Genomic DNA, 27,247 nt, shown 5'->3' on the forward strand with positions numbered 1-27,247 from the left:
TTGAGGGGGTGATACAGAGTTTATTGAATTAGATTTTTCTATTTACAACTGAGATCACATCTACATACTATTTTGCTAGTCTACATGGGTACATTATTTCTAACGAGTTTAGACTTAACGATGAATGGGCTCAATCATACAAAAATACACGCACACACTCACACTAATTGTTTTAAAACAGTAGTGCATACATTATACTCCTCCTATAAAGCCAGCTTTGATTAAAAACCGCTAGTTTCAAAGATCAGTCTGATTTTGAAGATGAACCAAGATACATGAGGTATGATTCTAAAATCTATCTTAGCCATTTTGTACAGTTGCTATCTTATTGGACTATAGTATATATTTTTAAAAAGGACACTGATGAGGGGCACCATCTGGTATTAACTTTAACCAGACAGCTGACTGCCTCCTCCTCCCCCCAAAAACCTTTGGCCAAGAGTTCTCCACTGTGAAGACTGAAAGACCTGGTGATATCACAGCAGCAGTCCCATTATGCTTGGAGGTGACAGAAGCAGGGCCACGTCAACCTTTAATGCTACCACACTACGCAACTCACAAACAGTTCTGCGATTAGAACATTTACCACCGTACTCAAAACACTTACGGACATGGAGAGTCAGCTAGAACAAAGGGAAAAAAAAGTCATCGGTGGGAAGGTAAGAAGGTAGACAAATGAAGAGTCAAGCTGCTCTGTCCAACACCTGTGTACGTGTGCTTTAACTAAATGAACTCAGGAGGCCAATAGCAGTGGACCTGCTCAATTCACCTTCCAAATCAGAACAAGACTAAAAAGCTCAGGCTTGAGTTTTCTACTATGCATAGGTTCCGCCGGTGATGAGGAGCTCATAAGCAGGATCTCTACTCCTTCTGCACAACACGATGCAGGCACACAGCATGCCCAGCAGCTGTAGGAAGAAAACAATGGGGAAAAAAGGCTGAAAATCCTCTTACAGCAAGTGTGCATTTCTCTGTTGGCAATGAACTGTTTCACCGTTCAAAGATCTCAAATCATCAAAAAAATCACGAACAGTAAGCAATTTCTAGTGAATACATTATCCTTTTAGGAAATAAGAATCCAGTTTTAGCATCCCTGCTGCATATCTAAGAATAATCTGTGAAGCAAGCAGAGTATCCAGGCTCTCCTAGTGCCATCCCCATCTTGATCCAGACCAGGGCTGTACAAAAGTGTACTTTCTGCAGTGATGGAAACAGTTCGTAACTGAGCTGTAACATATGGTAGCACATGAGGTTCCTGATCACTTGAAATGGAGCTAGTGCAATTAAGGAGTTGCATTTTTTATGTTATTAATTTAAATTCAGATGTATGTGGCTAGTGGTTACCATACTAGACAGCAAAGGTCTAGGGAGTATAATGAGCAAGACTACATATGAAGAAATCTAATGTTAGTATTTCACACATCTGGATTTTGGGGAGATAGGCTTTATGACAATCCACAGAATGAGAAGCCCAATATATGAGTAGCCCAAAAGCCCTATGCAGGGGGAACCAATCCAGATGCCAAAAAGTGTGGTTTGAAGGTTTCTGCTTTGCAATTATTTATTATTTTTGAAATCCAGGATAGCTCTGTGATATTATGTACATATTACCTTTTAAAGGTCACTTTCTTCATCATTTTAATAGGCCTAATCCTTCTGTGGTAGCAAACTGGAATAGTAATAAAGTCATGCCATGTTATTTTGGATAAGTGAGAGAATTAGGCTGGATTAAAGAGAAACGAGTCTAGAATTTCTGACCTGCCTTCTTACAAAATATAAACAGTCATATACAGTTAAAGAGCTAAATAAATTAATGTGCTGTTCTAACTCTTCACTGAAAGTGAAAGGTCTCAGTTATTTGATTTGAAAAGGCAGGGCCCTTTGTACATATAGGGGTCAATCTAATTTCAACAGAATGTACCTGATCTATAATTAGACACTCAAAGTCTGAAGTGGAAGATTACTAATGAGACACATGTACAGAGACAAAGGATGTTCTCAGTCTGAATTCTCCAGGATGAAGTCACACACTCCAACTTCTCCCCTTATTTAGCCTCTATATTCTACCCATTGCGATATATACTTCCTGCTTGAATTCATCAGTTTCATTATATCAGCATTTGCTGAGTGTTTACTAGTGCAAAGTACCTTAAAGATATTTTAAAAGTAGATATGGTTGAAGTTTACTATATTCTTAAGCCAATTCTAGACATGCTTAGTATCTAATTCCTAAAGAAACACATTTCCATTCACGGTACATCAAAACATTTTTAGAATAGCTATAAGATCAAACACAATTATGTTCCCAGGCAATGTTAAATTGAGCAATAAAAATGCTAAGCTCTGAAATTATTGATTTGGTTGGGGAAAAGATCTCTTCCCATCCTCACTTCCTCACATTCCTTTCAGTTGGTTAACTTCTACTGGAGTCAGCACTCTCAAAATGGGGTCTGAAATAAGTATCCTTTTTTTCTTGACTTTAAATTAAATCAACTTGTACTGATTTAAAAACAATTTAATAAGCTTGATAAAATCCTACTCATGCCTGGAAATGTGTCTGTTTAATAACATTAAATACTCCAATAAAAATTTTAAAAAAAATTAAGTGCTATACAATAACTTCCCATAGTGCAAACCTCATCACAAAGTATTACAGGTTCATCTCCAAAGCTTTGCTACATTAAAATCTCATTGATTATTGAAACTCTCCAACAACAGATTTAAAAATATCACAATGTTTTAGCTCCAGTGTGATTTCTTAGAATGAAACTTATCCCTACAATATTCAGGTCATGAGAAGTAATCTGCACCTAGTCCAAATATAACACGCAGCTGACAGCAAAAATGATTACTAAATACATAAGCAAATGATTAAAAAAACTGACTGCCAAGGATTAAAATGCTCTATGATACAAAATTATAGATGGCATTATGGGGAGATAGGTATTTTATACAAGGTAATTAGAACTGGACATTGGAAACACTCTTTTCTGAGAAAAATTTAGAAACACCTATCAGAAAATCATCCCTATTCTCTGACCCCTCAACTTAAAGGCTACAAATTTTTTGCTATAGATTTTGCACATACATACAGAGGGTATTCACTACTTGCACTTCGGTAATAACAACACTTCCATAAGTGCCCATTAATGCAAATAAATTATGAAGTAGGTAAAAAAATAGAATACTTATAGGTAGCCATAGTATCATATTAATTTGTCTTTAAGAAGGTACAAAAGGTTACATATATTATTCCACTTCTATAGTATTTTTAGAATGATGAAGTTTTAGGAATGGAGGACGGATTAGTGGTTGCCAGGGTATCAGGGAGGAGGCATGGGAGGGAGGTGGGTGCAATTATAAAAGAGTACCAGGTGGGACTCTCATAGTGTTGTAACTGTTCAGTATCTTGACTGTGGTGGTGGTGGATACAAGAACCAAACAGGTCATAAAATTGTACAGAACTGAATACACACATAGAAATGAGAAATCTAAATAAAACCAGTGGATTGTATCAATGCCAATGTCCTGGTTGTGACACATAAGTTTTGCAAAATGTTAACCACTGAGGGAAACTGTGCAAGGCACACAAAGATTCTGTCTGCATTATTTCTCAAAACTAGAGGTTTCATACAATTACCTTAAGAAAAAAAGTAGAAAATTGCATCCTATAAGCTTCTATTTGTATAAAAAATATTTATGTGCTTGTCTAACCAAAAACTACTTTAGGAAGGATATATAGGAAACTGGGAACACTGGTTGCCTCTACAAGGAGGGACTCGAGAACTGGGGTCAAGACTTGAGCAGGAGTTTCACCTCTTATTATATATGTATAATTTGAAGAAAAATTTATCAAGTGGGCTTTTCAATTAAGGAATTTTCAAAAAGTTAACAATTAAGATTAATTTTCCCCAAATTAAAAAATAAAAAAAGCTACAACTTAGCTACTCAGGAATTAGCTTCCCAAGCTTTGGTTTTAAGTTTTTAAGGAAGAATTACTTGAAGTATTTTTTTCAAAAGATGGTCAGAATTAAGCCACTCAATTTTATCTATCTAAAGGGCCCAATCCAAAGTGCTATTTACATATGTACTTTAACTTATTTTAATGAATTAAAATAGAAGTTAGAAGAAGCAGGAAGGAAATAGCAGTCTCAGCCTCCTTCACACTTGGCATACAGACCAGAAAAAAGCAGCATGGCCTTGGGAAGCGGTTCTCTATAAAATTTTACTCTTGATCATTCCATCTTAAGGACATGACAGCATTGTGAGACTCCAAGGACTGATAACTTCCATTTTTTCCCATATTGCCTTTGTAGAGAGCTTTACCTACTGCTGATACTTAAAAGAGCTTACCAAATCAAAACTCTAGATCTTATTATTATGACCAGACTGCTGAAATATAAAATTTATAGTGGATCATTTGTACATTTAAGAGGCTGCTTATTATCAAAGAAGTGAAATATCTTGTTGATTAATAAACTAATAGTATAAGGAGTGTAGAAAAATCTTTAAAATCTCATTCTCTTATATTAAAAAATACAATTAACTAGCACTTTTCAGATTTTTCTTTCTTGATCATTTTGGTCCTACCCAAACCTAGGGCACTTAGCAAGACTAGAACAAGGTGGGGGGCCAATGTTTCATAAAGGGCAATTATAGTAAATATTTTAAGCTCTGTGAACCAAGAGACAAAACTGGTCTCTGTGGCAACTACTCAACTCTGTCACCGTAACACAAAAGCAGCCATGGACAATACATAAGATGAGTGGGGCTCACACCAAAAGAGGTGGTGGGCAGACTGGCCTACGATACTCAAACAAGAGGCTTTTATTGGTAAATTAAGCTGATGAGAAAATTTCATCTTAAATTCACCTTTATGTCTTAGAACATTGATGAAATGTAGCTTAACGGTACCACAAATCATACTCAAGATCAAAGGAGACAGCACTTACATAGTTTTCATACTCACAACACTACCAAAAATCATCTTTCTTTACCATTAAATAAAACTGAATTTCCTGCAAGAGCTCTTAGAGCTTCCCCACTTTAGAACCTGAAGAAAAACACTAACAATTTTTCAATGGTATTACACTGTGTATTCCATCCAGCTTAAAGTGTCAATTTGCTGTCAGATTTCATAACAGAATTTAGGAATTTAATCTTTCGAGAATCTTAATTCTTCAATTTGTAATCAGAGGCAGAGCACACATGGAGATAAGGTTCAAGATTTAGTGATGGTCATAAGTCATGCTACACTTGCTCTTCCTCAATTTCAAGGTCTTCAAAGCTAAGGGAATAGGGACTGGAGAATCTCCAAGCATCCTTCTAGCTCTTTCTCTATCAGGGTAAGTATAAAAGCTCATTGCTCTTTGAGCTGTTTCTGCCTTCACCTAGGTTTTCCATATCCTGGGCACCAATCTACATCAGATTCTAAATATCAAAAGTTTAAACATTTATAGGTACTCACACATATTAGAAAACCCTTGGATGTTTTTTCCTCTTAAAACTAAATAAAATTTTTAAAATTTTCAAAACCACTATGTCTCAAGTCTGCAAAAGTTCTCAATCTCTGACTTAGTTTTGCTGAACTTGAAACATCAAAGCTTTTATCAGATATTATTTAAGCCATGGTGATTTAACTATAAAATGGTATGAGAAGGCATATTTAAAAGACTGGTTAGAATGTTTATTAGTCCCCACTGAAAAATATTTAATGAAGAAATATTAATAATCTGGTTAATAAACTCAAGTAGATGAGGGACATATCTGAGTGTTGATTTTCATTAGCCTTTTATATACGTGTTGCATACTTCTTGATCATAAGCATCATACACTTCTTAAGCTTTTCTGCTGCATGCTAATATATGCAGCTTTATCACCACACATAAAATTATTAAAAATGCACAGATCAGGATTTCACTTGGGTAAAGATATTACCTTCATGTTTCGTTATTTTTAGCTAAATGACAGTGTTTACACAAAGAAAATATGAAATACATCCCTGCTGACCTACAGATTACTGCTATGCTGAGCCACAGAGTAAATGCTTAGAAGGGCAGAGACCATAGCAAACAGAGCTAGGCTTTTTAATCAATCATTTCAGAGCTGTTTGAATACCAGCAAAATAAACAATCACCTTTCTGCCATTATAAAAGGCACTTCCTACTAAATACACTAGTTTCTGCTCAAATATACAGAGAGCAGACAAACCAAGCAACTTACATATAAATTAGCAATTACATTGGTTTATCTAGCAATTAAATGATAGAAAAACTTTAACACATTATTGCCTGGGGGATTTTTGCAGAAACAAATGCCTGTGGTGTTAATATGTCTTTGGTCAATAATGTGCTAGAATAGATTTTCTGGACCTGAAGCATGTTTCAAGAATATACTAAAAGAATACTACAGAATACACTGAGAACTAGATCTGATGCAAAGGATTTTCAATCATTTTCAAATAATTGTAACATTCCTCTAACAGAATCCCTAAGATAAAATATATATACCTGAGAAACTAGGAATGTAGGTAGTTTAACTGGGCAGAAAAATAGTCATCTTTCTTATTTGTCTTTTAGGTGGGTATGAGATTGAAGATTGAAGGCAGGAGGAGAAGGGGATGACAGAGGATGAGATGGTTGGATGGCATCACTGACTTGATGGACATGAGTTTGAGCAAGCTCCGAGAGTTGGAGATGAAAGGGAAGCCTGGCGTGCTGCAGTCCATGGGGTCACAAAGAGTCAGACACGACTGAGCGACTGAACTGAACTTAACTGATGAGGTATAAAGGATATGTGTGGGCTTGTTTGTTTTTGATAAAGTGAGAGGTAATTAAAACAATTACCAGCTACTTTGTACAAGCTATTAGTAAGGAGGGAAAAAGACTGTTTTCACTGGTAGGAGCTGGGACAAGTAGCCTCAGCTACCAAAAAGACACAGGACATTTCCAGATATGCCAAGCAGTATGACAGACTTCTTGATGCCAATCTGTTTAAAAAAACTAAATCCACAAATACTAGGGCAGATAAACCTCAGTATTTACTTAACAGTCTTTTCTGTAAAGTGATAAAGTTGCTCCTATTAGTGTAAGAGACTAGTGTAGTGCCAGTTCTTGATGTATGTATATTAACATATAAATCCCTTGGAGACAGGAGAGCAAGATATGGAAACAGAAACAAAAAAATTAAAATAAAGCTTTCCATCTCCAAGCTAAAATAAAGCAGTTTGATTTTTTTAACAATTGTGTGAAGTTCTACTAAAGCACCTCCCAAGAATACATTATGACAACAGTCTGTATTTTGAACAGGTCACTCACTAATCAAGTCAAGAAAATAAAACAAGAAGTCCCTCGTCCATGGTTTCCCCGTCCAGATCTCTGGTTTCTGGGACCATTCTGGTCTATGTCTGGAGACAGGAAATAGAAGATGCTGGAAACTGGTGTCTGTACCTCAGTCACTCCCAAGTTATCCATATACACAAAGCTTAACTGCACGTGGTGGTTAAAAATCATTTGGTATTGACATTGGAGAACCAGTACACTCTGATAAGTTCGTGGCTAGCTGTGCTTACCTGAATAGCTGCAAATGCCAACGCTGCCCAGATAACATGCATCATGATTTCTTGTAGCTTCTTCACAACTAGAGCCTCACACCCCTGAAACACCCAAAGTCATCTTCTTTAGTCTTTTTAAAAAGGAAAAAGCTGCAAGGTCACACATTACTACTAACTGGCAGGAATGGAAATGACAAACTACAAGAGGGAAAAAGATAATGCATTTGAAAATAATTTATATTAAAATTATATGACATTAAAGACAAGTAAAAGAAGGTAGAAAAGTTCTAGGTAGAGATAATTCACCAAGAAAACAGGTTACCAGGCTAGATTCAAGTGCTAGTCAAGAAACTGAACTTACCTCAGCATAGAGATCAGAGGGGTTGGCCAGACTGCCGTTACAGCTGCTGGCTGTCTCTCTGCAGCAACTAAGTGGGACGCTCTGGTTTTTGGTTTCTTTGAACCAGTCTGTATTTTCCCAGTCTGAATAGTTGTGAATTCCACAACAGTGCAGCTAACAGAGAAGAGAACAGAGACATCAGTCCTCATAGAACACATGGCCTGTGCTGAACTTCAGAGTTCTGTGCACGGCAGAGCTTTAAGCTACTTTAGACCAGTGATGTCCAACAGAACTTTCTGCAATGACAGAAATGCTGTAGGTCTGTAAGCTCAGTATGGTAGCAACTAGCCACACAGAGGAGAAGGTAATGGCAACCCACTCCGGTACTCTTGCCTGGGAAATCCCATGGACGGAGACGCCTGGTGGGCTGCAATCCATGGGGTCGCTAAAGTCGGACATGACTGAGTGACTTCACTTTCACCCTTCACTTTCATGCATTGGAAAAGGAAATGGCAACCCACTCCAGTGTTCTTGCCTAGAGAATCTCAGGGACGGGGGAGCCTGTTGGGCTGCTGTCTGTGGGGTCACACAGAGTTGGACACGACTGAAGTGACTTAGCAGCAGCCACACAGAACTACTGAGCACTCACAGTGTGGCTAGCGTTAACTGAGAAGTGAATTTTTAACTTTAATTGAAAGTTAATTTAATTTAACTTTATAATTTAATTTAAATTTAATTTAAACTACATAAAATTAGTGGTTCTAGACCCTCTGTTTGAAAAATCATATTGCCAACAAGGGGTAGTTTATAGCTAAGAAAAAAATCTTTAATTTTGCCTGTTAAACATCTGATTCTGGATTAAATATTATATCCAAAGACAAAGTACTTAAAATCTTTTGTCTGAAATGTCTAGGATTTACTTAAGTTATAACTAGCAAAAGACATGTGGGAATAATAGATGAAATAAGATTGGCAAAAAGTGGATAAATTTTGAGGTGAGTTTATGGATACAAAGATCTACTAGATGATTCTACCTTTAGGTATGTTTCAAATTGTCTACAATAATTTTCTTTTTTTTACAGTTTTGTCTTATCTTTGCCGGTCTTGTCTTCTAAAGGTATGTGAAAGACTTCTCACCTCCTCTAAAGTTCATTTGGCCTCTCAACTTTCCTGTGACATAAACCTCTTGCCCATTATCACCCCGTTAGCTAATTATTTTTTGAGGGGAAGGGCAGATACTTCCTATCTGGCTATGCTAGGTAATGGTGGAAAAAACTTATCCAGGGTGAAGGTAAAAATACTGGACTCATTATGCAGCTAACCATGGCTATAAAGGTACACTGCTAATTTACATAGTAACAGAGAAGTTTAATGTTGACTCAATAGCAATTGGTTCTCAAAAACAAATCAGCTTCAAGAGAACTCACCTGTCTCTGAACATAGTCAATGGCCCGGCTAGCAGCATCAGGGTTGGTTCCATTGTAGGTCTTATATACCTTCTGAATGCTGCGATCAACTTCATTTTCCACCTGAATCAAAACAAAGAATCCAGTCCCTCAAAAATATTGGTGAAAGTAACATTAGTCAAGGCTCCAGCTAAATGCCTAAATGGCATGTATGTAAAGTTTCGAGATAGCGCTATGAATTTCTTGTAAGAAAAAAAGTTCTCTCCCTTCGTGCCTTCAGGTAGACTCAGGTAAAATGTCAGACATATTACATTAGATTAAAAGCAATCAAAGAGACGATTGTGTGCAAGATGGCAGGCTACCTATTAATGAAAGAGGAAGAAAGCAGTTGAGCCTTGAGATAGGTGTCCTAAATTATAAATAAATCACCTCCTTTTTCAAATGGGGTTCTTAGAAGACCCACTCATTTTCCTTTCCTAAAGGAGGTAAAAATTAAACAACTTAAAAAGCACCTACAGGATACTTTTGGGACAAATACCAATATTACATTTTACTTATTTAATGTTTATTTAGACTTGGACAAATATGCAAAAGTAATCAACAGGTTTAAAAAAAAATCAGGAAATCAACTCTTCAAAATATATCACTGCCAACAGAGTGGCAACTAAAGTGCCACTTAATTAAGTTTGCTTGTACCAGATTCTAAGATGATGAGACCTATATGGTAATTTTATCAGTCATGTGGTTAAGATCATAAAATTGATAACCAGACTGTAAGCAGGGGCATGATCCACTGCATTCTTTTTTTTAGCATAGCTGTCTGGTACGTTATACAGCAATGGTTAAATAGTAAATCAGCCTATCACGTCTTTGACTCCAAACCGTAAGTTACAATGAGAATAGCCCGGGGTGTGCTCAGAGAATAACCTCACGATGCCTGTGCATCGGTTCTGTGTTGTTGTTGCTGTTTAGTCGCTAAGTTGTGTGCAACTCTTTTGCTAATGCATGGACTACAGCCCACCAGGCTCCTCTGTCCATGGGATTTTCCAAACAAGAATACTGGAGGGGGTTGCCATTTCCTTATTCAGGGGATCTTCCCCACGCAGAGATCGAACCTATGCCTCCTGCATTGGCAGGCGGGTTCTTTACCCCTGAGCCACCAGGGAAGCCCATAACAGCTCTATAGTTATACCCAAATTAATTAATTTAAAGCAGCCTATTTAGCCTTAAATGCTGCTGTAGGTGGAAGGCAAAAGTGGGCAAAATACATTTGAATCAGTTCTAATGAAATGGATGAAACTGGAGCCCATTATACAGAGTGAAGTAAGTCAGAAAGATAAAGAACATTACAGTATACTAACACATATATACGGAATTTAGATAGATGGTGGCGATAACCCTATATGCAAAACAGAAAAAGAGACACAGAAATACAGAACAGACTTTTGAACTCTGGGGGAGAACGTGAGGGTGGGATGTTTTGAAAGAACAGCATGTATATTATCTATGGTGAAACGGACCACCAGCCCAGGTGGGATTCAGGTGCTCGGGCCTGGTGCACTGGGAGGACCCTGAGGAGTCGGGTGGGGAGGGAGGTGGGAGGGGGGATCGGGATGGGGAATACATGTAACTATATGGCTGATTCATGTCAATGTATGACAAAACCCACTGAAATGTTGTGAAGTGATTGGTCTCCAACTAATAAAATAATATTAAAAAAAAAAAAATAAAAAATAAATAAAATGATCCAGGAAAAAAAAAAAAAAAAAAAGTGGGCAAAATAGAAAGGAAAGGGGCAAGAAAACAAGAAATGACCAGAAAAGAGGAAAGAAGGACAAGAAGGGAGTGGCTGGCAATAGTTATCTTGGTGTTTGAGCTGGTAGGGCCCCTCGTTCCTCAGGAACAAGTTGTAGGGTTGCAACTCCCAGTATGATGCATTTGAACTGTGGTGTTGAGAGAAGACTCTTGAGAGTCCCTTGGACAGCAAGGAGAGCAAACCAGTCAATCATAAAGGCAGTCAACCCTGAATATTCATTGGAAGGACTGATGCTGAAGCTCCAAAACTTTGGCCACCTGACTCTAAGAGCTGACTCATCGGAAAAGACCCTCATGCTGGGAAACACTGGAGGCAAGAGGAGAAGGGGACGACAGAGGATGAGATGGTTAGATGGCATCACCAATTCAGTGGACATGAGTTTGAGCAAACTCTGGGAGATAATGAAGGACAGGGAACCTGGCATGCTGCAGTCCACGGGCTTGAAAAGAGTTGAACACAACTGAGTGACTGAAAACCAACTCCCAGTAACCTTTTTCTATGTCTAGGACCAAGGCATTTTTTCCCTAAAGAGGCAATGGAAAATGAAATCCTTAATTTAATTCTTTTAAAATAGAAATCTGGGAATCTATGAACTAAGGAAATTTGAACAAATTCCTCAGCTGACTAATTATTCATTTGTAGATCATTCTACAGTCAAGGACATACTTGTTCCTTGGAAGGAAAGCTATGACAAACCTATGACAAAGATTGAGGTGGCTCTAGTGTGTAAAGAACCCACCTGCCAATGGAGGCCTAAAAGACGTGGGTTCGATCCCTGGGTTGGGAAGATCCCTTGGAGGAGGGCACAGCAACCCACTCCAGTACTCTTGCCTGGAGAATCCCATGGATAGAGGAGCCTGATGGGCTATAGTCCATGGGGTCACAAAGAGTCAGACACGACTGAGTGACTATTACTTTCACATGACAAACCTAGACAGTATACTAAAAAACATCACTTTGCTGACAAAGGTCTGTACAGTCAAAAGTTATGGTTTTTTCAGCAGTCATGTACGGATGTGAAAGTAGAACCATAAAGAAGGCTGAGTGCCAAAGAATTGATGCTTTCGAACTGTGGTGCTGGAGAACTCTTGAAAGTCCCTTGAATTCCAAGGAGATCAACCCATCCAATATTAAAGAAAATCAACCCTGAATATTAGTTGGAAGGACTGATGCTGAAGGTCTAATACTTTGGCCACCTGGTATGAAGAGTCAACTCAATGGAAAAGAGCCTGATATCGGGAAAGACTGAAGTTAAAAGGAGAAGGGGGCAGCAGAGGATGAGATGGTTAAGACAGCACCACTGACTCAATGGTCATGAATTTGAGGAAACTCTGGGAGATAGTGAAGGACGGGGGAGCCGGGCGTGCTACAATCCAGGGGGTTGCAAAGAGCTGGAATGACTAGCAACTGAACAACAACTAAAGTCATTTAAAGAAAACTATCTACAAACTAGGGGTTTCCCTCGTAGCTCAGGCAGAAAGAATCTGCCTGCAATGCAAGAGACTGGGGTTCAATTCCTGGGTCGGGAAGATCCCTTGGAGAAGGAAATGGCAACCCACTCCAGTATTCTTGCCTGGAGAATTCCATGGGCAGAGCAGCCTGGTGGGTTATAGTCCATGGAGTTGCAGGTTGGACACGACTTAGCAACTAAACCAGCACCACCTAAAACTAGGATAGCAGTAGAGTAACACTTTGTTATATTCAATGAGACAAGAAATCCTGACACATAATTTCTAATTACCTTTATATTTTTCAAGTGGTGGCTAAACTGAAGGCAAAAGAAAATGTTTACTCTGAAAATGAGTTTGTTCTATTTCACTCAAAACACTTAAACCACCTTTTAAAACATATAAATTACAGTAGACAACATACCTTTGCTCTGTAAACATATCCCAAAACCACAACAACAACTTCTGTGACAAAAACCAAGAGTAGGATGATGACAAACTGTAAGGAAAATGTAAAGAAACATTGTCAAAAATTAAATACAAACGAAAAAATAGCTCTAAATACTCTCTTGATAAAAAGCAATTATCTGAGATAACTGCTACAAGTTTAAGACAAGTGCTAATTCTATTCCAATTATAAAGAGAGCCAAAGAGAATATGGAGTTTCATGCTCAAGTCAAGCAAGTAACACAAATGAATATTCCCACATATCATGAAGAGCTAACTTACCGTGGCCAGTCCACAGCGGCTTTCCCGGATTGTGGCACAGCAACCAATTAGCCCAATAATGAAAAGCAGAGCCCCGACAGCTATGATCACCACCGCAGGGATGAGAGTGTACACATCTTCAAAGAAGTGGTCATAGTCGTCGTAAGTGATGAAGACATAGGCTCCGACATAGCATAAAATGCCAGCGGCTCCCTGTAGAAAACAAGATCAGAGCTCTGGTAAAATTCTTCAACCCCTGCTGGTAAACATTCCCACTATTTCTTGGCATGTTAGAATTCAATGAGATTTTCCACCATTTTTAAATCTATTTGTAGACTTTTATCAGTGAAGCTGAAAATTATTCATTAGTAAGAACATTTCTTTACTAAAGTTGAAAAGTCTTCCAAATTCCATCTACTCTTTGGTAATTGCTGGCTCATCTAGGACCAAGAAACCATTAATCCCGTACATAATACGGATGACAAGAATGAAAACACACACACACCCCAAAGGCCTTCTGTAGTCAATTACAGATCAGTGCAGAGGTGAGGGTTGCCCCCCTCAAATGGGGAAATCAGGACTAGTGGCAGAGTCAGGACCAGAATCCAGGTAATCTGACTTCAGAATCTGCATTTATACTCTCATCTCTTGCCTTGGGGAAAGAAAATTACAATAGTAACTAATAACCACGATACAGGATACCCACTTCTAAAAAATTTGCTGTCCTAGTTGACACTGTGAAATGGTAAAGCTAGAGGGCTGAATGATTAAAGAACTTTGCAAATCCTTTGTGTGTGTTAGTCACTCAGTCGTTTCTGACTCTGCGACCCCATGGATTGTAGCCTGCCAGGTTCCACTGTCCATGGGGTTCTCCAGGCAAGAATATTGGAGTGGGCTGCCATTCCCTTCTCCAGGGGATCCTCCTGACCCAGCGACTGAACCCGGGGTCTCCTGTATTGCAGGCAGATTCTTCACTATCTGAGCCACCAGGGAAGCCCCTTGCAAACACTTTAAGTCTATTTATGCTTTAGAATTGTGTTTCTCGAACTACATGAATAGGAATCACCTGAAGATCTTATTAAACTGCAGACTGATCAGTGGGTCTAGGGGTGGGACCCGAGATTCTGCATTTCCAACAAGCTCCCAGCTAACACTGCTGATTTCTGAACTATACTTCGAGGTACAAAGTCTTAGAGCACCTACAGGGAAAGTGGATGCAGAAAGTCATGGAACAGCTGCCGCTGCAGACACTGTGCTCCAGTCACAGAGTTTTATTAATACACACATTCTCCTCTCATTGCTGTCAATTTGGCTATGGTGTCCACTTTGCCAGCACAATGCTTACAGCCCAGCGTTGCCTGCTTTTATGTGAATGAGCAAATACAGTGTGAGGCTAAGTGTTAAAGCATCGATTTAATGAATTATCATTTATAGAGCACTTTGAGGCTTTCATATAAAAAGAATTATTTCACCATTCTTTAAAATTTAACAGATACGTCATTAATTTTCAAACTACAAAAGAGCCTCCACAATTATATCATTAATTCCTCTCAACCTGGAAGCAGTTTAAGTCTGTGGGATTCTGTAAGTTTGGGCATCATCAGTATATTTTCATACACTAGGCTGGTAGAATCACTCAGATCTGGAAGGAAAAGACTCCATTTATAGAAAGTTGAGAAAGTAACCTGACTTTTAAAAAAATAAATAAATAACATGGACTTTTTAAGAGACATCAACTAGAATAATGGAGCCAATTTAAAACACCATATTCTTTGCAAACTCTCCTCTGGCTTTCAGGAGGCCCCCACTGTTGGCTCTCTTCCTATTCTTGCACTTTTCTTGCTCTCTCATTCTCTTCAGGGACTCTTCTTTACCAGGCACATGTCAGTGATCTCCAAGGTTCTACCTTCGGCCCTCTTTAGTTCTTGTTTTGTAGGCTCTTCTTGGGCTAGCCTAGCTATGGCTTCACCAGTCACTGTAGCTCTCCACCTAAGCCATCAACTCAGAACTACACATCCCCATCTGGAAGTCCCACGGACGCCCTGACCTCAGCCTACCTCAAACCCTTGCTGCCTTCCTGCTCACTCCATTAAATTTGCCCTCATATTTTGTATTTCAGAGCAAATGGCACCAGTTACTTTTCCTAGTCAAATGCCTAAGAGTTATTCTATACTCTTTCTGTGACCTACCTCTATATCCCATCAATCTCCAAACTCCTTCAGGTTTACTTTTTTATTTTTTAGTAATTTTATTTATGGCTGTGCTGGGTCTTCATTGCTGTGCAGGTTTTCCTCTAATTGTCACGAGTGGAGGCTACTCTGTTGTGGAGCACGGGCTCCCAGGCTCAGCAGTCGTGGTACATGGGGTTAGTTACTATGCAGCGTGTGGGACTGTCCCGAATCAGGAACTGAATGTGTATCTCCCACGTTGGCAGGCTGACTCTTTACCACTGAGCCACCAGGGAAGCCCCAGATTTACTTTCAAAACACCACCTGAATATTGTTAACTTCTCTTTAACCCTCTGCAGTGCTTGTCTTAATTTGGGCCTTACCGTTGTTCACCCTAAACCTTACTTGCTGACCCTCCCTCTGTCCCTTAATAATATGTTCTTTATATGATCAGTTATTTCTGTTAAAAATATAAATCAGAACAAGGCATTAGTATGCTTAAATTCAGGATGAGGCAAGTAAGGCCTCTGATAAACTAAGCTGTTCTTTCCCACTTTTTGGGCTCAGACTCCACGACCTCTCATGCACCCTGAACAACTGAAAGCTGTTATTCCAAGCGTACTACAAATTCTCTCACTTCTTTACCTTTGCTGCTGTCTTTGGAATGCTCTCTTCATCTGCTTAGGGACTCCTTGTCACCCATTAAGATGCAGTTTAAATATCACCTCTCCTTTAGGAAGCCATTCTTGACCATTTCAGACAGGATTAGGTGCTCTTGGTCACAAACCATCCCCTACAAAGCTCTAGCGGCATTTATCACAAGTGCTGAAATTATAACTATATATAAAATCTCTGTATACCTTTAGGGCACAAACTTTGCCCGTCAGTCTTTCAGCGCTGAACCACCATCCATCACCTAGAGCAGTTCTTGGTAGATATTTGTCAAAATTTATTGAGAACACTTCATCTCATCCCTTCCCTTGAAACTGCCCTTCAAGCTCAATCATAATCTTTGGTTTGAATTTGCTTTGTTTCTCTTCAGCTCAATCTTACAGATTTTAGTTCACTATTAGAACAAGATTTAGCAACTGAATCCAGCTTACTTAATTCTTAATGGCCATCACATCTGGAATACACTAGCTTATATATGCTTTACTTACAGCAACTGAACCTGTTCAAAGACCCTCAGTTCACTGACATACTTACTTTGGGGACATATTATTATGGGATGATGGAAGACATGAGAGAGAGAAAAGAGAATAAACAGTTTATTTGGGTGCATTAACCACAGAAGTATATGGAATACTTAAAACTCATACCAAAAATTACTTTTTCTTGACTACATATGTGTGATATGCAAACATACACATATGTACACACAAACATTTTGTTACAGTAAATACTTTTAGTCCCCAAACTGAATTAGAAGAAATCCTATATATGAAGCAATCAAATTTTATCCAATTTGTCTTCATTAGTCATCTCTCTATTCTTTGGATTCTTAGCTTTTCTTACTCTAACAGGCAACCTTCATTTTTTATAAGGCTTGAATTAAAATAAATTCCATCTTTGAGCTGCTAATAAACGTAATTAAAGGCTACATAAATTTGACTGAAAATAAAACCGGAAGATATATTTATTCAACAATTTGAAATACAGGACATTGAAGAACTATTTCCATTTTACACATGAAATGAGTTTGAGATCCCTACAAGGCTCACCCTTGGTGCTGCCTGGGAGTGAGCCAAGCGAAACACTTCCAGTGCGCCATCTTCCACCCAGTCCACCCCGACAGATAATGAATGCAATGGAAGGAGGAGATGCCATTTGTAAAGCTGCTTGTTCCTTTTCTAATAGCTTTGAGAGAAGTTTCTTTCCCCAGGCTGCAAATCAGTCAACATCTAAATCTCACAGTGCAGTTGAGAACATAATGCTTCTATTTTGACAACATACCTGGGGAAGCAGCATAGCCGCTGCACGTACCAAGCAAAAACTGCAGTGATTGCTGATATGAAACTATATAAATCAAATAACTCATAAGTAGAGGCTGTCCCCTAAATTTTCTTCTCTTAATGACATGTGTGTGTGTATGTGTGTGTGGTCACTTCAGTCATGTCTGACTCGTTACAACCCTGGGGACTGTAGCCCGCCAGGATCAAACCCATATCTCTTATGTCTCCTGCATTGGTAGGCAGATTCAGAGCCCAATGACATGCATATATAGTGCTTAATAGAAGTTGTATAATAAACAACTTATGAAATGACATCAGTTACTCTGAAAATACAGAGAAGGTGTCCTAACAAGAGTTGAAGACCTAAAAACAGCAACAAACAACTGCTTTAATGACATCCAACCATCCAAATGACAAACATAGGTGGGGCGTATATGGTAAATGTAAGGAAGGTTATAAGTAATTCCTCAATAGGGACTTGCAGTCATGAAGATTTTTAGCATAGGAGCTGTGGCTATTAGAAAGGCTAAAAGGTGAGTAGGGTTAAATCCTTCTTCTGAAGGGTCATGCTGGGATTGAGATCTATCAAAGGCTCTGGGCTTTGCCAACAAAGCAGCTGCAGAGGGGATGAAATGTAGAACTTGGAAGCAGCTGAACTGCTTTAGTCACCACTGAGAAAATCTGAGCCTATAAGGAGGATTTGTGGAGGACAGTATACTAAAAATATTCATCCTTTTTACAAAGAAGTGAAGGGAAATTTAAGGGGAAGGCTGAAAGCTGAAACAATAGGGGAAAAAAAGAATTTCCTGAAGTGTTCTTCCTTAGCCTTTTTTAAAAATCTGCACCAGGTCTTCACTTGCGGCCGGCAAACTCTTTAGTTATGGCATGTGGGATCTAGTTCCCCGAGCAGGATTGAACCTGGTTCCCCCGGCTGCACTGGGAGCGTGGAGTCTTAGCTACTGGACCACCAGGGAAGTCCCTCTTCCTCACCCTTTAATAAACTAATGTTCTAAACTGTCACAGAATTTTAAAACCTTAGGAAAGACAGTGCTTTTGCACAACACCAAGCTATTCCTCCAAAAACAAAGTTACCTGTTAGGAAATTTTAGAAATATGAGTTTCAGAAGTATGACTTTATCCTTTCACCCCTTCACTCCCTACATACAAATGTAAAGCCCTTTTAAAGTAAGAAATTTCATTTTGTTATGTAAGATTGATTTTTCTATAGTTTAGAAACCAGTGTTTTGGTTTTAGAAACTAGTTTTTGTTTCTGTACTTTTCAAATCTTCTGAGAGAGATGATGAAATACTAAAATCCACAAAACTCCTAAATTCTTTACTTTTCTAAGAAAGAAGAAATAGGAAATGAAAGGGAGCACATCAAGCACAGTGAGCTTGCCACCGGAATGTGGCAACATTAAAATTAAACAGACTATTCCACAATAAGAGATGAAACAGCTCTGCTGTGAAAGTGTATCTATATGGAAATTTAGAAATGTGAGGGTAGAAGCATCCCACAGAGCATTTGGGTGAAGATAAAGCAAAGAAGAACAGAAGTGATTTTCCTGCAGGACAGGGTAAAGATGAGGGGGCCATCTGAAGTCATTCAGCTAAAAGCAGAGTCTGACAAATTCTTCTCGCCTGCGAGAACTACTTCTGTGTGATTTTTGCCTCCAACAATCAATCAATTGGTAAAGCAGAAGGACTGGAATGTTGGGAGAAAAAATAGAAAGACTTGGCAAAAAACTACTGTGTACTCCAGACTTTGTAAGAATGCAGATTTCAAAAAGCAGAGAGGGAAAAAACAGCAGCAGAAATTAATCTTCTGTATCTATTTTTAAACATTTAACTCAGAGCTTTCTGTATGGTCACAACAGTCTCTGGTGTACCTATCCCCCGTCTCTCCTACAAGGAATTCATTGGTAATTCTATACAGCGCATTTAAGGCATATATATGGAATACAGAAAAGACGGTACCGATGAACCTATCTGCAGGTCAGGAATAGAGACGCGGACGTAGAGAACAGACTTGTGGACATATTAGGGGAAGAGGGTGGGGTGAATCGAGAGAGGAGCACGACACAGATACACTATCATGTGTAAAACACATCGCTAGGGGGAAGCTGCTGCGTAACACAGGAAGCTCAGCCCAGCGCTCCATGACAGCCTGGAGGGGTGGGATGGGGCTGGGAGAGAGGCTTCAGAGGGAGGGGATATACCTACACTTAGAGCTGAATCACGCTGCCATACAGCAGAAACCAACACAATATTGTAAAGCAATTATCTTCCAAGTTACAAAAGTGATCTATTTGGCTGTGCCAAGTCTTAGTTGCAGCACGTGGAATCTCTGACCTTCTTTGTTTCAGCATGCTGAATCTTCAGTGGCGGCATAAGAAATCTTTAGCTGTGGCATGTGGAATCTAGTTCTCTGATCAGGGATAGAACAGGGCCCCCAGCACTGGGAGTGCAGTCTTAACCACTGGACCACCAGGTAGGTCCCTATACAGGGCATTTCTCAAAGTTTCCCCAAACTCCACCCTCAGGCCATAAGTTTCTTAAAATCACCTTAAATCTTTCAGCATTCTACTACTTACATAACATTCTCTAGTCAAACATATTTGTTTCAGTTCTGACTTAATCTGATAATATACTTCGTATCATTAAACAGAATTACTCTTTTACCAAGTCCAATGCTGCATATTTCTCTTATCACTCAAGAAAAAAGACTATACTATACCAAAGATTTCAAATCTTCTTAACAGAAATTAAAGTTATTTTAACCAAGAATTTAGGAAGCTATTAAAAATATCATTTTCTCCATAACAAATTGGTCAATAATAAAGACAAGCAGTATTCAAAGATACATAAGGATACAGAGAGAAGAGCCCTCAGGAGTATAAGAAATTTTCTGGAACGCAATCTGGCAACACATTATTAGCCTCAGCATTTATGCTTTTGCACCTATTAACTGTATTTCTAGGAGTCTATTCTTAAGAAAGGAGGTCAGATGGAAACAGATTTGTACAAGGTGCATCCATCAAAATGTTACAATAACAAAAAAAATTATAATAGCAAAAACAAAAGATCATGTTGAAGTTTGACAGAAAACAGCAAAAGTCTGTAAAGAAATTACACTTCAAGAAAAAATTAATTAAAAAAATAAATAAAAATAAAAGAGAATACTATATACATACACACACAAAGAAAAAACCCAAGCATCCCGAGATATATTTGCATTACAGCCCTTAAATATGTTGAAGCATAATTTAGTAACACACTTGTGGTATGTTAGGGGAAAAAACACACTTAGGCATGGGTATTTATAAACACCAAAGTGTTAATACTGGTTGTCTCTTAGTGGTGAAATTATGGTAATATTAAAATATTTTTTAGTGTCTTCTTTAAAAAGGAAATATATATTTGCAGAATTATGAAAGTCAATATTTAAAATTGTATCTGAAATTGAGACTTTGTTGTTCTTTAACAATGAATTGTTAAATCTGTCCTTAACCAAAACATAAAATAGGAATCTCTTCAATCCCAAATGTTTTAGGTACCTCTGCCAATCTTCTCTGTTTATGACTTTTCTTGGGTCTGCCTGGCTTTGACTCATCTTTAGATGTTTTCTGACTACTTAACACAATTCTGATCATTTCAGTACACATTTTTCCCCCCCCATAAATAAAACCTATCAAGGAGACAAAACAAAACCCTACTTTGAGGTGTAAAATCTTGACAATAAGCCACTTCTTTCTTCATTATCAATATCACTATCATTATTGCCATTATTCTTAAAGAAAGAATATTTTAATCCTTTAAACCAATATTATTCTGAAGATATTCCAAAGGTCATGTTCCTCAATTTTGTCCTATTTTCACTTTTTCTGTATTTGACTTTTTATAATCATTGTTTATCTAGCTTAACAAAATTTTTCTATTTAATCCGATTTTTATCTCCCTGTTGAAAAACCCAAAACATTCAGGCTGCAGTGAAACTGGAGATCTGCAACTGCCACAGTCAAACTATTGTAACAGCATGGAAATTAGATATTTTCAGACTGCAAGACTCCAGGGGTCATCTGAAAGTATTTTCAGAGTATTTAAATACACATTTTTCTTTGAGACTCTCTATCCCCATACCCTATTCTAACTGTAAAGAGTCAGTTATTACTACCGAAGCCTGAGGTGTTTCAGTTTCATAACAGGAGAGTTTGCCTTTGCTTGGGTTATGTGTTTAATCAATACCAACAACAGTGTAAAATACAGTATGTCAGCATTTACTATAGATTTCCTTTTGATAAGTCAAAAACAAATACACCAATGCAAATAACTTTTCTCAGCTACTGGCTCAAAAACAAATACACCAATGCAAATAACTTTTCTCAGCTACTGGCTCTACCAAACTATTAAAGAGGGGGAGGGAGGAAAGAGATGACATTTTTAAAGGAAGACTTAAGACTGTCCACGTGGAAGGGGGACAGAGAGGAGCAACTAGAAATTAAATTCAATAGAACATTAAATGATTTTGCCTGTCTGTCTGATCCTTCTACCTATAAGCTGTTAGAAAGCAGACACTATACCTTTTGCATTTCTCAAACAGGTAAAGCACAGATATTCAAAAAGTATTTACTGAATGAATGAGTCTTAGGGTATACTTGTTTGATGCAAGTATCAATTTTACGGAATAATTTTTTTGAAAAATTCTTAATGTTGGATCTTATGGAATAAAATTCATTAAAATATTTCAAAGCATGATAAATACCCTAAAAAGGTAATAAACATATTAGTCCTTCTACATTCCCATTGCTTTGAGTTCTTTCAGTTAATAGCTCACAGCCACAAGGTACTTCGTCCAGTGGACAGATGACTGAGAATGCAGTAAGACTGGAAGTAATTCATTTTCTTAACTGTCAAAGACAAGAAATAGGTCTCCTGTTATATACCATTACTTGCTTTTCTTCTAGTAAACTGAGAAACAACTATGAAAAAAGAAATCTGTTAGCTGAAGGTGTGCTCCAATGACATATTCTTTGTCGGAGCAGTCACTCATGAAGATGGGAATACAAGAGGTAAAGAAATAAATTCCAGGATGTGAGATGAAGGATCCAGTTTTAAAGTATCATGTTCTCAACTCGAATGTGCAAGATGTGCTAGAAAACACAAAATACATATATGGAGAAGTGTGACAAGCAGTTTTTCATTTAAAACAAAATATTTCATAATAAATTTTTATCTTTTAAACAAAAGCATGAAGGTAATTTGAACACATCAAATTTACCTTAGGGCCTGTAGATTGTTCCTTGTCTTAAATGTCCCCCATTTCCTCCAAATCACCCCAACATCTGTTCCTTCACATATTCCAGATTAAATTTCACCTCTTTGGAGAAGACTTCTTTGCCAACCTTAAGCAGCCACCTAATCACTCTATCACATCATTCTGTCTTAATTCTCTGCATAACGTATCACTATCTGTTATTTTTCTTGCTTATTTTTAACTGTCTGTCCTGTAAAGCTCTGTAAGAACAGAGATCTTCACTTTTCCACCACTTTCTCAGTAATATAAGCAAAAAGTGGGTGCTTAAACATTTGTGTAGTATTTGCTTAACAAAGCACATTTCCTTAATTTTATGTATTCACAAGAGGGAAATGCAACTTGAAACTTTTTTAAGATAAGACAAAATTTAAAGCTTAAATAAGGCTTTTAAACAGGATTTGTATTTCCTCTGAATGAATGACTACTGAAGCTGCCACATTCTAAAGTTGTTTCCAAAAGCCTTTAAAAGGTGTTTAACCTTGTGGTAGCTCCTACTCCATAGCCGTTTTAGCGTTACTATGGCCTTTCATACTGATGAAAAACACCACCCTAAGCAGATGTGCCAGACTAGAAATTCTGCAAGCATGGACAAAGCTTTCTCTTACAGTCTCTACAATGCCTAAGATATGTGAGCAAAATAAACACTAGCCAATTGGCTCTCCTTCTAGGGTAGAAAAAGCGAAGGTAATTTGTGTAACATGGGACTTAATTAAGTACTCAATTAACAGAATAAAACCTGAAATTATCAAGTACTGATTTAAACTTGTTTTAGATGAGGCCTCCCAGGTCAGATCAAATGACTCACTGAATTAAGGCTCTTGTCTGACCTTGGAGCAAAAGTGCAGTTTAGAGAAGAGGTTACTGACTGTTTATTCTAATACCCTTCAAAATGTAGTCACTAAACACTTTTGTCTTCTAAAAATCATCATGGGTCTAGCACCAATACACTTACATTTAAAGCTATGCCACTCTGTAAAAAACAGAGATCCAAGTTGTACAAACTTGTCCAAAATTACCTTTCATGCTACAAGCCCTAATATTTTGGAATTTGGTGATGCGCTCTCAATTTCCATTAAGACAAGCTTAAGGACTTTAGAAACCACTGTTTCCCCTTTGCCTGTGCCTTTCCATAGTAATTTTCTTAGACTGTACTGTCCATAATAATCTACACCAAGTCAACATTAACAACTTTGGCTGTTATATCATTTAATGCCGATTCTAAGCATTTCAAGTACATATCTATTTCCATATTACAACGCACTGAACAAACTGCCGACTGAACCAGGATATCAAGATATTAAGAGGCAGAGTTTAAATATGTTGCCAAAGTAATTAAACTTCAACACTTATCAACAATCAGCTGATAGTAAAAAGCCAATACAACAGTTAAAAAAATCTTCACTAATGTTGACCAGTGGTGGTGGTGGTGTTGTTAAGCTGTGTCCAACTCTTGCAACCCCATGGATTGTAGTCTGCCAGGCTTCTCTGACCACGGGATTCTCCAGGCAAGAATACTGGAGTGGGTTGCCGTTTCCTTCTCCAGGGGATCTTCCCGACCCAGGGATTGAACCTGGGTCTCCTGCACTGCAGGCAGATTCTGTACCAACTGAGCTATGAGGGAAACGTTGCCCAGGGAAACCCAGATAAATGTTAGAGATGCTCTGTGTAGGGAATGTTTATTCTTACACTTATACATTAAGGTATTAAAAGGTGGAACGGACCACTTATAAAGGAATACGCTTATTAGAACTGAAGAATGCAATATAAAAACCAGGAAGAACAGGTTAACATGTTTTATGTACTTCCCGATAATGACCTAATTTTTTAAACTGACAAGTTAAATAGTATAGTTTTAAATGCTGGTGGAAGTTCTAAACAAGGTTAAAATTATGTTTTGGAGCAAGTGAGTCTAACACTGCCTAAGGAGCTCCTTCCCCTTTGCAAGTCTTTTGAAATCACACTTTGCTCTAACACCACAGGCTCTAGAGTATAGGACACCCTGGGTATGAAGGCTGGCTCTGCCCCACCTTGGGTGTGCCACTGTGAGTAAATTTTAATGTCCTCATCTGTAAAAGAAGCATAATATTCCCTGCCAAATGAGGCTTTATTCCATTAAAGTACTTAGCACAGTGCCTGGGTATAAAAAAGCACTCAAATTTAGTTATGATTACCAACATCATCAGATTCCAATGGTTGGTCCTTAAAGTACGAATTCTGCGGGAGACACATCTAATACTGCTTCCTTCTTAGTTATGTTACATGAATCCTACTCTGTGCCACATTTTTCCCCCTACATGTCTGCTTAACTTCCTCATCACAGCTCACCTCACAAACATTTTACTATTCTACTAACCTAGATAAAGGGTGTTTAACCCCAGCCTTGGCAAGAACCCACTGTGAAAAGCACAACCGAAGATCAACATGACCTTCTTCACTAAGTGCCAATAATAGCACATATACTTATATAGTTTCTAAAGATGAATGAATCTTTGAATAAACTGCAATTTTAAATGAAAATTTAATTATTTAAAGAAAATGGTTCCTGTATTTCCAGTATTTTGTTTCTTTAACAATTCCAGTCCCTGAGCTTGAAAAGCCTAGAAGTCACTTGATATTACACAGATTCTTAAAAATAAAACTGTATGCCCATAAAAATAATAAGGGACTGTAAAGGATATAAAGCTAAGTCTACACTTAAGAATCATCTTATCTAACAGTGTTTCTCATCTGGAGATACTAGGAGATTCTTTTACCTTTTAAAAAGGTTTCTAAGTCAAACTAAAGTATAAGAAACACTGCTCTAAAGGGAAAAGAAGAAATCATGGAATCCTGATGTCACGTGGGTGATCCTGAACAGTACTCTCAGTCAGGATTCTTTTCATCACACCATACCCTGAAAGACTCTACGGCAAAAGATGTGTGTGGTAAGTGCTCTGTGATGTGTAATTATTCTTTTATGCTACAGCAGTCAGGATATGAAAAGTTTCATTCTTTGCAGGGGGAGGAGGGAACCAGGTTCTAAGAAGGAAAGGATTCTTTCCAATTTAGATATGTTTGTGGGAAAGAGGTGAATGGAGACATACAAAAGGATGGGAAGTGGAAATGTTCAAGAAGTGTCCTGGAGACTGGAGACACAGAAGTGTGTCCAGGTGTTTAAGAACATGGTCAATCGTGAGGAAGGAAAGATGATTTGAGGACATTGGTTGCAATACCAGAAGGGCATTGAACTTTTTTCTACTGCGGAAGCTTTGAGGGAGGGGTGTGTGTTTATTTGTTAAATGAAGTAAAGTGATGTGAAGGAAGAAAAGCTTAATAAGATTTATCCGGGAAAAAAAAAAAAAAAGATTTATCCGGGTGCAAGGTCCAGATGAACTAGAGGGTGGAGAGGCTGATAGGAGTAACACAGGTTATTACAAAAGTCCCTGACGAGATAAGGACCTGAAGTAAGATGAAGTGCTTTATAAAGGGCCCTTTCTTTGGGGGCGTGTCCAAAAAAATTCATAAGCCACCTTTTATTGAAAGTGAACTCATCGCTTTCTAGATCTTGTGACATTCGAGTCATATTTAACCAAGGTTTATAATCTCAGGCTACCCACCCCCATGACCAAACAAATAAGATTGATTTTCCTCCTCACAGGATTATTTAGCTTCTCAAGTTGAAACCTTTCCGTTTTCTGGGCTGGTAACCAGTCGACCAGTTCTCCACACACAAAGAGCTCTAAGGCAAAATTCCTCACGCCGGAGTCGGAAGCGTCTCCGCACTTCTGCACGTTTGCTCGCTCGCCTCGGGGCTGCCAGTGGAGCCGCGGGGGCTCCGGGCCCTGACAAAGAAAGCGGCGCCCGACCCTTTGGGGGATATCCTATTTCGAGCCTGATGTCCTGAAAGAATCTGCAATAAGAGCTCTCCGTCCAGCAGGCTGCTCCGGGGGGAGGTTGGGGGAGGGGGGAGGGTGGGCTCTCTGAGCCGGGCTCCTGGCACAGAGCCCGCCGGCCGGGGCGTTGGGCCCGAGACGGAGGCCGCCAGAAGCCCCCGAGGGTTTCTCCTCACCACCCTCTACACCCCGCGTCTTCGTCCCGGCCGCGGGGGGACCAAAGCGAAGCGGCCTCCGGGGCCAGGCCCTCCCGGGTCTCCGCCGCAGGGTCCCGTCTCTCCCCCACCTCCTCAGCGCCAGCCGCGACCCAGCCTGTGTCCCCGCTGGTTCCCCACCGGCGCCTCAGCCGAGGCCTCTTCGGGCCGCACCGCCGGCCCCTCGCCCTTTCCCGCCCGCTGGCCACGCTCACCCAGAAGATGAGGTTGAGAAACACCAGCACGGTCTTGGAGGAGGTGATGCCACACTGGCCCATGGTGCCGGCGGTCGGCTGCGGCCCTGCTCGGCGAGCGCTCGGGACGCGCTCACCGAGCGAGGTGGCAATGGCGACGGCGCCTCCCCACAGGGAACTGCACGGCCTGCGAGGCGTTCACCGCAGCCCCCGGCGCCGTCGCGAACCCCAGCCCCAGCAAGCACCTCGCTCCTACGCGCAGCCGCCGCAGTCTCCGCAGGGCC

The 27,247-nt window shown here is 39.1% G+C and overlaps 1 protein-coding gene across 1 annotated transcript; it reads right to left on the bottom strand.

Moving 5' to 3' along the window:
• Positions 1-27,247, bottom strand: TSPAN3 (tetraspanin 3). Its single transcript, XM_065906629.1, has 7 exons — positions 26,985-27,247; positions 13,292-13,483; positions 12,987-13,061; positions 9,320-9,421; positions 7,914-8,066; positions 7,571-7,654; positions 1-908 (listed from the first exon to the last, which is right to left on the bottom strand). The coding sequence occupies exons 1-7, from the start codon at positions 27,045-27,047 to the stop codon at positions 816-818; spliced, it is 762 nt and encodes a 253-aa protein (XP_065762701.1). The 5' UTR covers positions 27,048-27,247; the 3' UTR covers positions 1-815.

The sequence above is a fragment of the Muntiacus reevesi genome, chromosome 15, assembly GCF_963930625.1.
Source record: "Muntiacus reevesi chromosome 15, mMunRee1.1, whole genome shotgun sequence".
Taxonomy (NCBI): Eukaryota; Metazoa; Chordata; class Mammalia; order Artiodactyla; family Cervidae; genus Muntiacus; species Muntiacus reevesi.

What these genes read in the sequence shown, in the direction of transcription:
- TSPAN3 (XM_065906629.1), bottom strand. Translation starts at nt 27,047, where the DNA reads ATGGGCCAGTGTGGCATCACCTCCTCCAAGACCGTGCTGGTGTTTCTC. An exon ending in TTCTCAACCTCATCTTCTGG is followed by an intron (nt 13,484 to 26,984) that starts GTGAGCGTGGCC and finishes TGTTTTCTACAG; the next exon opens with GGAGCCGCTGGCATTTTATG. An exon ending in GATATGTTTACAGAGCAAAG is followed by an intron (nt 9,422 to 12,986) that starts GTATGTTGTCTA and finishes GTTTTGATTCAG; the next exon opens with GTGGAAAATGAAGTTGATCG.